We start from the raw sequence: 15,321 nt of genomic DNA, 5'->3' as shown, positions 1-15,321 counted from the left end.
TTTTGTTACTGTTTTTCATTGTAAAGTGTTACTTCGTAAGTATGTACACTTTGTTACTTGTTGATGCCCAAATATAGCCTAGTAGTTAACTCACATGGTAACAAATGGTGGAGCTAGGTCACCTTTTTTTTTTTTTTAAAGTAAGCTCAGTGCTCAACATGGGGCTTGAACTCACTACCCCAAGATCGAGAGTCACACGTTCTGCCGATTGAACCAGCCAGGTGCCCCTAGAAAAAGTTTTTTTTAGTATTAGTGGTTGGTTGTTTTGTTTTTTTGAGAGAGAGCTCAGGAACTGGAGTGAGAGGTGGAGGGGGAGGGGCAGAGGGAGAGGAGAAAGAATCTTAAGCAGGCTCCAAGCCCAACACGGTGTCCTCCATGGGGCTTGATCTCACTACCCTGAGATCATGACCTGAGCTGAAATCAAGAGTCAGACGCTTAACAGACTGAGCCACTCAGGCACCCCAGTATTAGTATTTTTAAAATAGGTTTTTGATTTTGGCTTCTTAGAGTGTCTTTATGCAGTATATTTTTGCTTTTTTCAATTTTCAATTTTTCTTTTTTAAGATTTTATTTATTTTTTTGACAGAGACACAGCAAGAGGGGGAACACAAGCAGGGGGAGTGGGAGAGGGAGAGAGAGAAGCAGGCTTCCCGCTGAGCAGGGAGCCCGACGTGGGGCTTGATCCCAGGACACTGGGATCATGACCTGAGCTGAAGGCAGACACCTAACCCACTGAGCCACCCAGGCGCCCCTCAATTTTAAATTTTTATAAGATATACATAACAAAATTTACCATTTTAACCATTTTTAAATGTACAGCTCCCTGGCATTAAGTGCATTCATATTGTTCTGCAGCCATCACCATCATTTAGTTCCAGAACTTTTCATCATCCAAATAAAGTTCTGTGCACATTAACAATAAATCCCCACTACTCATTCCTCCTCGTCCCTGGCGATTACCATTCTACTTTCTGTCTCTATAAATTAGACTGTTATGTAGGTATCTCATGGAATCATAATATTTGTCTTTTTTGTGTCTGGCTTATTTCACTTAGAATAATCTTTTCGAGTTTCATTTATGTTGTAGCATGTTTCAGAACTTCTTTCCTCTTTAAGGCTGAATTATGTATAGCATTGTATGTATGTCTCCCATTTTGTGCATCCATTCAGCTGACAGTGGACATCTGGGTTGTTTCCACCTCTTGGCTATTGTGAATAATGCTTTTGTGAACATGAGTATAGACATATCTGAGTGCCTGCTTTTGGTTTTGGGTATACACCCAGAAGTGGAATTGCTGTGTCATGGTAATTCTGTTTAACTTTTTTAGGAACTACCAAATTGTTTTCCATCCTGGATGCACCATTTTACATTCCTAAGAGCAGTGCACAAGGGTTCCAATTTCTCCACATCCTTGCCAATACTTACTAAATGTTTAGTGTTTATGTGTTGCATTTTTATAGTGTTGGAGATTCAGCTGAGGCTCCTTGCTGATACCCAAGTATCAGAAAATGTTTTCTAAAGAGAATAATAATGCTGTATTATAAAGCATTCTTAGATGTTATTGTCCTGCAACCGATTTCCTTTTTTATTTTTATTTATTTTATTATTTTATTATTTTTTAAAGATTTTATTTATTTGATAGAGAGAGACACAGCGAGAAAGGGAACACAAGCAGGGGGAGTGGGAGAGGGAGAAGCAGGCTTCCTGCCGAGCAGGGAGCCTAATGCGGGGCTCGATCCCAGGACTCTGGGATCATGACCTGAGCCGAAGGCAGACGCCTAACGACTGAGCCACCCAGGTGCCCCCAACCGATTTCCTTCTTAGTAAGAACAAAGAAATTCTCTTCACCCAGCCTCTGTCTGCCTTACCCACTCTGCGTGTGCCTGGGAGGAAGGGAACTTTGTATTTATGTCCTGTGTTGAACTGTGATAAACTATCACTGGATCCTGGAGTGCTTCACCTCTAACTCTCACTTGGGATAATTTTTTTTTTTTTTAATTTATTTGAGAGACAGAGTATGAGCTGGGGGAGAGGGAGAAGCAGGCTCCCCGCTGAGCAGGGAGCCCCACACGGGGCTCTATCCCAGGACCCCGGGATCGGGACCTGAGCTGAAGGCAGATGCTTAACCGACTGAGCCACCCAAGCGTCCCTCACTTGGGAGAAATTTTAACTGGTTGTGGGTGACATCTGAATTTATTTTGGGGATTATGCTGACCTAATTTTATGGAAATTAGTTGGAAATTTAGGGGATAGATTTTTCTATCTTAGAGGATGGGAGTTTTTGACAAATTGAATACTCAGCTTCTGAGTTTTTTTTTCTCTTAGGCAAGAAAACTGTAAATTAGGCAGTCTGTGGAGGAGTCTCACAGCTCTGAACATCTGTTTAGAAGGACCTTGTGAATTTCTGCCACTCACTTTCTTATTTCTTTCCTAGGGATCATGGCCCAAGTAGCAATGTCTACCCTGCCTGTTGAAGACGAAGAGTCCTCAGAGAGCAGGATGGTGGTGACGTTCCTTATGTCTGCTCTTGAGTCCATGGTGAGATGGCTTTATAGTTCTAGAAAATGTTTATAGTTGGATAGGATTGAGTTCGCGGGTGAGATTGATTTTTTTTTTTTAAGATTTTATTTATTTGACAAAGAGAGAGACGAGGAGAGAGGGAAAACAAGCAGGGGGAGTGGGAGAGGGAGAAGCAGGCTTCCCGCCGAGCAGGGAGCCCGATGTGGGGCTCGATCCCAGGACCCTGGGATCATGACCTGAGCCACCCAGGCGCCCGAGATTGATTTTTTTGTAAACATACATGGTTTTTGGTTTTTTAAGAAGATTTTTTTTGCTTGAATAGTAGTTATGGATTTAGGCCTTTCAGATCATTTTATTACCATGTTTCAGAATATTCTTAACTTACCTAAATGTTTACTTTGTTACATTAAATTTCAGTTGTTTACCTACCAATATCTTAGGCAATTTCTTGTTGTGCAAGCAGTAGCTTTGAATTTATGTGTTGTTACTCATAAATGAAGTTACTCAGAATGAGTTTGTATATTCTAGTGTGGCGCTGGTGTTTAATTGTATCTGTATAAAGAACATTGGCAGAATTCTGGGCCATAAGAGCATACTTACTATTTATATTCTTTATTGTGCTATGCGTTCGTAGTTGTCCTTACCCCACTACCTTTTACTAAATATGTTAGTGTGTTAGCTCTTTATTTTTAAGAAACCTGTATTGTATACACAATTATAGTAAACTATTAAGTATCCTTTTGCTGTATTTTTTTTATTACTGTGATGGTAGTAATAATAATTTGCTTAATCATGTTTTTATAGATCTATAGCGGGAAACCTAGTATTTCAGCTCATAGATTTATAAGCATCAGACTTAGGTATTTTCTGACACATTGAAATTAAATATATCCTAACTAGGAGAGGGCTATGTATTTCCCATCCTAAGTGTTGACTAGTATTAGATAGTATTTAACCTCACAGGTGTCAGTATGACAGAGTTTGCAGGTTTGTTGCCTTTCCCCATTAAGGCATTTTTTCCTTCTTTGTACTATTTGAGAATTTTGAAAAATTCTTTCCTTAAAGAATGTTAGTGGCTATATACTGTTATTTTTTTTTTAAGATTTTATTTATTTATTTGAGAGAGAGCACAAGCAAGGGGAGGGGCAGAAGGAGAGAGATAGACTCATAAGCAGACTCCCTGCTGAGCAGGGAGCCCCACCCCGGGCTCAATCCCAGGACCCCAGAATCATGACTTGAGCCGAAGGTAGACATTTAACTGACTGAGCCACCCAAGCGCCCTTAAATAATAGTTCAGAGATTAAATCCTACTCTAGCTTTGTTTTGTTTTGTTTTTTAAGATTTTATTTTATTTATTTGACACAGAGAGAGAGAGGGAGAGAGAGAGAGAGCACAAGCATGGGGAGTGGCAGGCAGAGGGAGAAGCAGGCTCCGTCTGAGCAGGGAGCGTGACGCGGGGCTCGATCCCAGGACCCTGGGATCATGACCTGAGCTGAAGACAGATGCTCAACTGACTGAGCCACCCAGGAATCCCTACTCTGGTTTTTCTTTTGTTTTTGTTTTTTAAAAGATTTCTCATTTATTTGAGACAGAGAGCACGAGCAGGGGTAGGGACAGAGGGAGAGGGAGAGGCAGACTCCCTGCTGAGCACAAATTTAAAAAAAGAAGAAAAAATATATAATTATATATTTAACTCCATAAACAGCTTTTTTTTTTTTTTTTTAAGATTTTATTTACTTATTTGACAGAAAGAGACACACAGCAAAAGAGGGAACACAAGCAGGGGGAGTGGGAGAGGGAGAAGCAGGCTTCCCGCTGAGCAGGGAGCCCGACATGGGGCTCGATCCCAGGACCCTGGGACCATGACCTGAGCCGAAGGCAGACGCTCAACCGACTGAGCCGCCCAGGTGCCCCTAAACAGCTTTTTTTTTTTTTTAAGATTTTATTTATTAGAATGAGAGACAGAGAGCACTAGAGGGAAGAGGGTCAGAGGGAGAAGCAGACCCCCTGCTGAGCAGGGAGCCTGATGTGGGACTCGATCCCAGGACTCCAGGATCATGACCTGAGCTGAAGGCAGTTGCTTAACCAACTGAGCCACCCAGGCGCCCCTAAACATCTTTTCTAATGCCTAAAATAAGTGAGGTATTTTTATGCATCAGTAGGGTAACATACTACTAACATAGTAGAAAAATAACCAAACGATATTTTAATTTACAGAGAAATAGCTAAGGTACAATACTCTTTAATTTTGATACCAACCAGTCAGTGGATTATTATTATTATTATTATTTTTAAAGATTTTATTATTTTTTTTTTAAGTAATCTCTACACCTGAAGTGGGGATCAGACTCAACAACCCCAAGATCAAGAGTTGTCATGCTCTACAGACTGAGCCAGCCAGGTGCTCTGAGTGGATTATTGATTATACTAAGATACCGTTTTAAAATTTTTCTGGAAAAGTTACACAGTATCATTTGTGAGAATATTTTGATTTAGATCTTCTAGAAGGTCAGATGGGAGTGTGAACTGATAGAATCTTCTTAGAAAGCAGTTTGCAGTAGGTTTTGAGAACCTTAAAAGTATTTACTTTCAGAGTCAAAAGTTTTTTTGACTCGCTTCATCTCTCTGACACTCTACACACAAATATTTTGTCCCCAGATTATTTCAGTGTTATTTTAAGGAGTGATAATTAGAATCACCAACATTGCCAGTAATGTTAGTACTAAAGAAAATAAAATGGAATGTTATGTGTTAAGATTTTTGAGAATTTTTAATTTCATAGGAATATACTTAGTAGAAGCCATACTTATTAAAAAAAAAAAAAATACCCGAACATGATTCCCATGGTGTATTCAGACAGAGATACTTCTGGATGTGGGATTATGTAGTGGATGTTGTGATGTGGCTTCAGATTTCCCTTTAGGACTGATGGCCTTGATCCTTCCAGCTGCTGGGAGGGTTTGAGGCTCCCTGGCCCAAGGTCTCCCGTTTCTTTGGGAGGGCGATCCCAGCTCCAGAGCTCCCCAGATGCAGCTACACCAGCTATCAACTCTCCCTCTGCTGAATCCTGCGCCCCTCACATCTCATGAGTGTTGATATTGAGAGTACTCTCCAGTAAGCCTGGGTGGAAATCTGAGTCTGTTTCATGGGGATTTGACCTATAACAGATTACAAGGGATTTCTGCCTTTTTTCTTATATATTCTGTTTTTTCATGTTTAAAATAGGGGTTGAAAACCATATAGAAAGAGAGGTACCTTTAAAAAATGGTGACTCTTGGGCACCTGGGTGGCTCAGTCGTTAAGTATCTGCCTTCTGCTCAGGTCATGATCCTAGGGTCCTGGGATCTAGCCCCTTATCGGGCTCCCTGCTCAGTGGGAAGCCTGCTTCTCCCTCTCCTGCTCCTCCCCCCCTGCTTGTGTTCCCTCTCTCGCTGTCTCTCTTTTTTTTCCTCTTGCTGTCTCTTTGTCTGTCAAATAAATAAATAAAATCTTTAAAAAAAATAAAAAAAATAAAAAATGGTGACTCTTTTTATATGATAATCTAAGGCCAGAAACTGGGAACTTCATCTGATTTCAGATACTATAGAAAGACAATTGAAGTGATAATTTTTAATTTATCCAGCAGAAATAGTACTTTAAGACATCTATATGTAATATAAGGTTTGCTATTTGTATTTTAGTGTAAAGAACTGGCCAAATCCAAGGCAGAAGTGGCCTGCATCGCGGTGTATGAAACAGATGTGTTTGTCGTTGGAACTGAAAGAGGACGTGCTTTTGTCAACACCAGAAAGGATTTTCAGAAAGATTTTGTAAAATACTGTAAGTGTTGTATTTTTATCTTTTGTATTTCATAAATATTGTGCCTAAATATTTATGGATAACAAATGTCGTCTTATTTTCTAAAGCAGAATGAGATTTATACTAAAAGGACTTTCTAAAATGTCTAGAGACACATTTCAAAATGCTCAAAATGTCCGCAACATGGTAATATATAAGGGTAAATACTGAAGAGTTTAAGAAAAATGGTAAATGTTTATCCTGTGTTCCTTGGTTGGCGTTACTTTGGATTAGTGCCACACCTGAGAAAAAAGGTAGAGAAATCTTGAATTGATTAAAGGTTCTTATTTAGTTATTTTCTTGATAGGTATTTGGCGTGTTAAACGCAAGTTCTTCTCTGTGCACAAAATTTGTGTAAGCATGCTGCAAAGTTAAACCAGTCTCTCCGATTCCCTCCATAGAATCAGCTTGTCAGGGTTCTCAGTGCATTTTGTGGTCCTCCGATTGGAAGTTCATCCAACTGGTGAAAATTTAACTCGATACGGAACAAACGCAGTAGAGAAGTTTGCTGTAGGCTATTACTGCCTATGGTCTTACACAGTCAGACTGGTTTTATATCCTTGTTTAACCTCACACTGCCTGCCGGTCTCATATTGTCTCAGTGATACAGCCTCTTCTTAAACATGGAAAGAGAACAAAATGGTGGGGATGTCTGCAGGCATATTGTGTGTGTGTGTGTGTGTGTGTGTGTCTTTAAGTGCCAAACTTAAATTTCCACTATCAAGTTAGATCCAATTCATGATAAATTGAACAGATCGTGGGTAAATAGTTTTCTTAATTCATTAGTTCAATTCTCAATTGTATTTTTAGTCCTTTTTAAAAAAGCATATCTTCTCTACACTGCAGGCCCCCTCCACGCCCCACTATAATCTTTCAAGCTTTATATATAATATATTTAGTATAATCTATTTAAATTTTTTTCATTATTTCTGATCGTTTTGAGAATTTTTAAGGCTTTGATCATGTTTGTATATTTAAGTTTATAGTAATAATGTTGTTTTGATTATGTGTATATCAGCTGCCATCTGTCCCATGAATACTATAATCCCACTGGCAGCTGTGTTTATATTTCTGTTCCCTATACTGACTTGCTTATGTGGTTCTCCAGTGGTTAGAACTAAGCATTAGGGGAATTGTCCTCAGTTGCAAATTGTAGTCCCTGCCTATTAGTATTCATAGTTTCTTTTTGTTACCAGTAATTTAATGCCCTAGAGAATAATCTTTGGATGTAATTCTCAAGTACATAATATTTGTTTATATAAAGTATTTTGTAGATAAGGATCAGTAGTGGTCTTCTGTAACCTAATCAATAGGTTTATGAGTTAGTTTTACAATTTCTTGGGGAGAATTCTCTTTCCCAGGGTTTGGAAAAGCACTGTCCAGGAGCAATGAGATGATATTAATCACTCATAATTTAAAATGTTTGAGTTAATGACAGTAAGAAAGAGAAACAAGTGAAATTTATTTTAGTGGTTATAGTTAACCCAATATATTTAAAACATTGTCATTTAACATGTAGTCAACATAAAAATGATTAATGGGATATTTTGCATAGTCTTCTGTACTAAGTTTTCAAAATCCAGTATGTATTGCAAATTTACCACACATCGTAATTTGGACTGGTACATTTCAGGTGCTCAGTAGCCACAGGTGTCTAGTGGCTATGTGTTGGATTTTTTGAACCTGGAATGTTTTTTGTGATGGTGATAATCTCATATTTAAGTTTGTAGGTGATAAATTACTCTGAAGATAACTTTCTGCTTTTTAATCTAGTAGCTAATTTTTACTTTACAGAATTTTTAGTTACAGCTGCAATTATTTTAGAGATGATGACCGTTTATATTCAAGTCATTTGTTATAGGTTTTTATTTTGAAATGCCCCTCCTCTCCTTTTTTTTTTTTTTAAGATTTTATTTATTTGAGAGAGAGAGAGAGCATGCACCCCCATATGGGGAGGGGCAGAGGGAGAGGGAGAAGCAGGCTACCCGCCAGTAGGGAACCTGACACTGAGCTCAATCCTGGGACCCTGAGATCATGATCTGAGCTGAAAGCAGCCACTTAACCGACTGAGCCTCCCAGGCTCCCCTCTTTCTGTCTTTTTATAATAAATCATAAATATTAGAATATTAGAAAAAAGTATTCTTACGGAAAGGCAAATACTAAGATAATGGATAAGAGCCTTTTATATCGTTAATTATTTTGCAGGTGTTGAAGAAGAAGAAAAGGCTGCAGAGATGCATAAGATGAAATCTACAACCCCGGCAAATCGGATGAGTGTAGATGCTGTAGAGATTGAGACGCTCAGAAAAACAGTTGAAGACTATTTCTGCTTTTGCTATGGTAAGGTTATACACTTGAATTTTCTAAAAGAGACATATAATTGAGTTTGCTAAAGGGTAAATTGTGTAACTGGTTTCACAAACTGCACATTTTGACAAACTTCAGTTTGAGTCAGTTTCCAAACAGTGGGTTAACATCAGGAATGACCTTACTTCCCATTTCTTATTTGAAGAAACCCAGAAACAAACAAGTGTACCTATTAGAGCTGTGGGGTAGGGTTTGTTTTTTTTTTTTCTTTTTAGGAGCAGTTTTAGGTTTATAGGAAAAGGAAGAGGGAGGTAGATTTCCCATGTACTCCCTGGCCCAGTACCTGCATAGATCCCTCCCACTATCAACTCCCCCACTCCCTTCCCCAGAGAACCTACGTTAACACATCATAATCATCCAAAGAGAACTGTGTATTTTTGCCCTGTGTGCTGATCTCACCAATTTCCTGAAGAAACCACCTTTTGTTAGTCTAAACACATGGTAAACAAAGCTCTTCAGAAAACAGTGGAAGGGAGAAGATACTGGTTACACTGTGAGGTTGTAGGTAAAATTCATATCTGGGGAATAGGGTTTCTAGAATCTGTGGACTCACTGCCTGATATACACAGACAGTGTGGTAGAACACACTCAGTTGTGAATGTCCGTTGTATTTATCTAATTAAAGTTTTCAATGAGAATATTGGCCAAAAATCGCCTGATATTTTATGGTAACAGTAGGACCTGTTAGGTTTCCATGTTCTAAGGCTGAACTGTATATGTAAAGATTGTATTATACCAGGGTGAGGCTATTTTAAAGAAAGACAGTAGTGGAAGAAATCAGCCATTGTTTCTTTTGCTTTGTATAGATTTTATATAAATATTTTACATACTTTTCATTTTGGCCTTTTGGATCTGTTTCAGGCTTAGAACTTCGAACATGGGAATAGGGCCCTCTGATATTTCGAATTTGTTTTAAAATCGGATATTACAAAATAACATGAGTGCTGTTTGTTCAGCCATGATAAACTAATGTTGGTTTTGTTTTTTAATCTCACCATTTAATGATGTTTATCCTCTTTCTACCTCACATCTGTCCCTCACCCCCAGGGAAAGCTTTAGGCAAATCAACAGTGGTACCTGTTCCATATGAGAAGATGCTACGAGATCAGTCCGCTGTGGTCGTGCAGGGGCTTCCGGAAGGAGTTGCCTTTAAACACCCCGAGAACTACGATCTTGCCACCCTGAAATGGATTTTAGAGAACAAAGCAGGGATTTCATTTATCATAAAGAGGTGAAGTACTTTATCCCTTGCCCATCAGCAGTTTTGTATATAAAGTTGAATATTCAGCTTATTTTAATATATTTTTTAAATTCTTGTTTACTGTAGAAGTTATTTAAATTTATGCTTTTTTGTTTTGTATATTCATGTGTAGTTTTTTTGTTTTGTTTTAATGCAGACCTTTCCTAGAGCCAAAGAAGCACCTAGGTAAGTGATTACTTTGTTTCCAGATAGTTCTAAACCTGTTGGGCCAAATTAAACACATTTTTCTGATTTCTCTTTTATTTTGAGAATATGATGTTAAGACATCTTGGAGTAGGGTGTTCTATATAAACCAGTGAAAAGTCACTGAGCTGAAAAAGTAGACTTGTTTTTTGTTTTTAGCTCTGCTACTTTCTTTATGATCTAGTCAAGGTTTTACCCTGGCACCATGTTCGATCATATACTGGATCTGCCCTCATTTCCCAGAATTAAGAGGATGACTCAATTACCTAGCGTTCATTGAACGGGCGCAGAATTGTTGGGCACGAGATTGGATGGGGAGGGGATACACAGCCATGCATCAGGCAGTGAAGCTTTGGAGTGCTGGTAGTTTAATGGAAGAGATAAAAAAGCCCATAAAGTCACCATAGCAAGAGCATAACCTACACACTGTACAAATGGTTAGAGAAGGTACTGTGGAAGTTCGTTGGAGGAAGGATTCATTTATAACCCAGGAAGGCTTTCAAGTTGAAGAGGGCATTAAGATGGGCCCTTGAAGAATGAGGAGGATTTCAACAGGACTTCCTTTTGGGAAGTTTGAGCCATTGCATTTGAAGGGAAAAGTGATTTTTAGAAGACTGGTGCCCTTTGGAGGCAGGTTTATTTGAGACTTTTGAAAATAAATGACCATTATCATTGGTAGTCTCTTAACCAGTGTAAGGAAGAAAGGACAAAATAATATATACATATACCCATATTTTATTGTTCGTTAAATAACCTTCGTTTTCTTCTCATCACGATGAAAAGATTACTATTTTAGATGCTTTATTGAGGTATAATTGGCACGACATAAAATTCACCTGTTTTAAGTATATAATTCAGTGGGCTTTAGTAAATTTATAATGACAGAGTTTACAAAGTTTTACAGTCATTGCCATCTAATTTCAGAATATTTTCATCCTCATCTCTTATTATTTCCATGAATGTTATATAAATTAGATACATAGTGTATATCCTTTTAGATTGTCTTCTTTCACTCAGCATAATTCAGTTGAGGCTCATCCAAATCGTTGGGTGTATCAATAGTTACTTCTTTTTTCTTGCTGAATGGTAGGTATTCCTACATATGAATATACCACTCATTTATCCATTCACAGGTTGATAGGCCTTTAGATTGTTTCCACTGAGCTGTTACGAAAAATACTACCATAGACCTACTTGAGTAAGTTTTTGTCTGGACATATGCTTTAATTCCTCTTGGGTATATATACCTAGGAGTAGAATTGCTGAGTCATAGACTAATTTTACATTTAGCTTTAGGAAGACTGCCAAGCTGCCCTCTAGGTGCCTGCACCATTTTATGTTCCTCCTGCCATTGTCTGAGGATTCCAGTTTCTCCGCGTCCCCGTCAGCACTTGGTACTGTCTTTTTGGTTTTAACCATCCTAATGGGTGTGAAGTGCTGTGTCACGGTGGTTTGGATTTGTATATCCCTAATTACTAATAAAGTTGCGTATCTTTTCATGTGCTTAGTGACCATGTGTATCCTTTGGAGTAAGGTCTGTTCAGGTTCTTTCCATGTGTTTTTATTGGGTTATTTGTAGTTTTATTATTGAGTTGTAAGAATTCTTTATATATTTTTGATACAGATATTTTCTCCAGTTTTACAAGTTGTCTTTTGACAGTGTCCTGTGAGGAACAAAAGTTTTTAATTTTTACAAAGCCTGATTTAGTCTTTCCTCATTTGTGCTTTTGATCTTGTATCCAAGATTGTCTGTTGCCTGACACAAGGTCATGAGGATGTGTCCTGTTTTCTTCTGTAAGTTTTATAGCCTGAGTTGTTACATTTGGATCTGTGGTCAGTTTTGAGTTAATTTTTGCATATGGCACATGGTAAGGTTGTAAATTCCATTTTTTGCATGTGGCTATCCAGTTGTTCCAGCAGTTTGTTGAAAAGACCATCCTTTCTCCCCAGAAGTGCTTCAGCATTTTTGTTGAAAGTTAGTTGACCCTGTGTGTTTGTTTCTGGACTTCTACATAGTGGATCATGTTGTATGTGAATCAGGACAGTTTACCTCTTTGCAATCTTAATGCTTTTTATTTATTAATCTTGTTACTCTAGCCAGAATGTCCAATACAATATTGAATGGAAGTGGTGATAGCAGACCTCACCTTCTCAATATTAGGAGGAAGACATTTGGGCTCTTGTCATTATGTTAGCTATTGTTTTTTGGTAGATGTCCTTTTTAAGACTGAGAAAGTAAAGATTTATTGTCTTGTTTAAATTAAAATTCCGAATTTTGTTAAGCAGTATTTTTTCCTGAAGTGTTCTAGGTTAGTTTTAATCTGCTGTTTGTATTTTTTGAAGTTTTCTACTCTAGAGACTTCTTTTGAAACATTGGGGCCTGGTTGTTAACTAAAGAATGTTTCTATAGGGTGTTTACACTGAATGGTGCAAGCAGGGGGGTTTGTATGACTCTGTTTTTTTATCATACCGACTGTCAAAGTAATTGGGAAGTTGCGATTGTAATGGGATGTTTTCCAGTTTTTAAAGTTTTTAATAACTTTGTTATTATTTGTATAAAGATTTTATTTATTTATTTATTTGAAAGAGAGAGAGAGAGAGCCCACACGAGTGGGGGCAGGGGCAGAGGGAGAGGGGTGAGCAGACTCCCTGCTGAGTAGGGAGCCAGATGCGGGGCTCGATCCCAGGACCCTGAGATCACCACCTGAGCCAAAGGCAGATGCTTAACTGACTGAGCCACCCAGGTGCCCCTTGTTGACTTATTATTGACATAAGATAAACTACCCATATTTAAAATGTACGGTTTGCTTAATTTTGATACACATATACACTGTGAAAACCATCAGTATAGTCAAGACAATGAACATATCTTTCACACCCAAGTTTGCTCTCAGCCCTTGGTAATTCCTTCCTTTTGTTTCTCCCTGCCCTTAATCCCAGGTAGCCATTGATGATGTCACGGTGGATTTATTTGCATTTTCTAGATTTTTAAAATAGTAATGGAATCATAGTAGGTACTATGTTTTGGTTTTGCTTCTTAATTTTGAGATTTATCCCTGTTGTTCAGCTGATGAGTATTCCAGTGTATAGGTATACTCCAATTTACCCATTTACCTGTCCATGAAAATTTGGGTTTCTATTTCTTGGCTGTTATAAAGAAGACCGCTCTGAATATTTCAGTGCAAGTCTTCATGTGGACATACATTTGGGTAAATACCTAAAATTGGAGTGGCACATGGTATCTACATATATACTTTTTAAAGAATGTGCTGAACTGGTTTTCAATGTGATTTACTCCATTTGGTGTTCCCACCGACAGTGAGAGTCCCAGTTGTTCTATATCTTTATCAGTATTTGGTGGCATCAGTCTCTCTTTACCTTTTTTTTTTTTTTTTTGCAGACATAAAATTCATGTTGTTGTTTTTTTTAAATATAAAATTCATGGTTTTGAAGTATGTAGTTCAGTGGGTTTTATTGTATTTCCAAGGTGGACAGCTGTCACCACAATCTAATTTGAGAACATTTTCATCACCCCCAAATAGAAGTCCCGTACCTATTAGCCAGTCACTGTTTGCCAGTTCCGAGCCAGATACACCCCTAACAGAAATCTTTATCAGCACTCCTGTATCACTGGAGGCTTTCCCATGTTGCTGGAGTAATAATACATTGTTGTATTTGTTTCAACGATAAAAATTTGAGCTTTTTCCTTAAGGGGAGAGGGTGCTGGTGGGTGAGGAGATGAAAGCTGTTGGACGATCCTCATCCCCACCTCCCCTCTTCACAGGGGGAGAATGAAGGACACCGTTGTGTGGATTCACACGGCACTCACCCCAGTGTGACCCAGGGCTGCAGGCGCTCCTGCCCTCACTCGTTCTCTGTTTAGGAACGTTGGAAATATTAGTCCCATTGAAAGTGTTGGCAAAACCTAAATCTTACTATTTCTTTTGTACATAGGTGGTCGCGTGATGGTAACAGATGCTGAAAGGTCCATGCTGTCTCCAGGTGGAAGGTAAAGCACAGTTCATCAGTACAAGTAAACCTCCACACCCCAGCGACTTTAGTTTTTAGAATCTTGAGGTATTAGAATATTAAAAAGGCCCATAGCACACGTCTTGAAGGTTAACATTCAGCTGATTCATTTGGGGTCCTATGAAAATGCAGTTTTTGACTGAGTAGTTCCTGGAGGAAGCTAAAAGCATAGGTTGATAACCACGTTCAGAAGAGGAGGGCCCGTCGAGTAAAGTGGAATTTGCAAGTTATTGTGCTACCCTACGTTGTTATACGTTTTTCCCCAAAAGGTTGATTGGAATTAAAGTACTAAACTCAGTGGACAAGTTACATTTATGCAAGAAATAAATACGTAAATTTAACATTGAGTCAGGTTTGCATTGACCTTGGTCAGGTGAATGATTTACGTGTTGGTGTGTGGATGGCCCGCATCAGTGCACAGCTTCATCACGCCTTCTTTTCCTTTCAGCTGTGGCCCAGTCAAAGTGAAAACTGAACCCACAGAAGATTCTGGTATGTGCTAGCGCTTTTAGAATCCCACTATGAAGTAAGGGAGCCTTTTCCTTAATTTAGAAGGTTGTATTTTGACTCGTTATTTACTGTGATTTTTTTTTTTTAATGTTTTGATGAGAAGCAGACAGAACAAATTTATTCCAATAGTGACATGATTATTTTTTTTATTTTTTTTTAAAGATTTTATTTATTTGACAGAGAGAGACACAGCAAGAGAGGGAACACAAGCAGGGGGAGTGGGAGAGGGAGAAGCAGGCTCCCTGCTGAGGTATTGCTGTTCCCCCCCCCCCGATGTGGGGCTCGAACCCAGGACCCTGGGATCAGGACCTGAGCTCAAGGCAGAGGCTTAACCACCTGAGCCACCCAGGTGCCCCAACATTATTTCTTAATGTTACCAAATATTATACTAAAACCTGAAAAGTTTAGTTACTGAATGGTAGCCAGAAGTTTGTTGCTAACTACCCGTTAGTAAACAAAATTTGTTACTAGGTTCCCCCCAATTATGTAAGAATAATAGTGTAAAATGTCAGCTCTTTCTACAGTGCTTTTTACACAAGCCAAGCAAATATCTCCTTACTCTCCCCGCCCCCCCCCATCCCCGTTTCTACTCTCCAAGGAGATTGCTTTTAAC

At 38.7% G+C, this 15,321-nt stretch overlaps 1 protein-coding gene across 6 annotated transcripts in view; it reads left to right on the top strand.

Annotated features, from left to right (window-relative positions):
* Positions 1-15,321, top strand: part of GTF2I (general transcription factor IIi) — a 107,763-nt gene that overhangs the window by 26,121 nt on the left and 66,321 nt on the right. For all 6 annotated transcript variants that reach the window (XM_021700578.2, XM_021700576.2, XM_021700577.2 and 3 more), the window contains exons 2-8: positions 2,436-2,539; positions 6,202-6,340; positions 8,564-8,698; positions 9,773-9,956; positions 10,123-10,151; positions 14,124-14,178; positions 14,647-14,690. In XM_021700578.2, coding sequence (XP_021556253.1) covers positions 2,441-2,539; positions 6,202-6,340; positions 8,564-8,698; positions 9,773-9,956; positions 10,123-10,151; positions 14,124-14,178; positions 14,647-14,690 — 685 coding nt within the window. In that variant the 5' untranslated portion in view covers positions 2,436-2,440. The remainder of the gene's footprint in view (positions 1-2,435; positions 2,540-6,201; positions 6,341-8,563; positions 8,699-9,772; positions 9,957-10,122; positions 10,152-14,123; positions 14,179-14,646; positions 14,691-15,321) is intronic.

This window comes from Neomonachus schauinslandi, chromosome 5 (assembly GCF_002201575.2).
Source record: "Neomonachus schauinslandi chromosome 5, ASM220157v2, whole genome shotgun sequence".
In the NCBI taxonomy this organism is placed as follows: Eukaryota; Metazoa; Chordata; class Mammalia; order Carnivora; family Phocidae; genus Neomonachus; species Neomonachus schauinslandi.
This window is presented reverse-complemented; position numbering and strand designations above follow the sequence as displayed.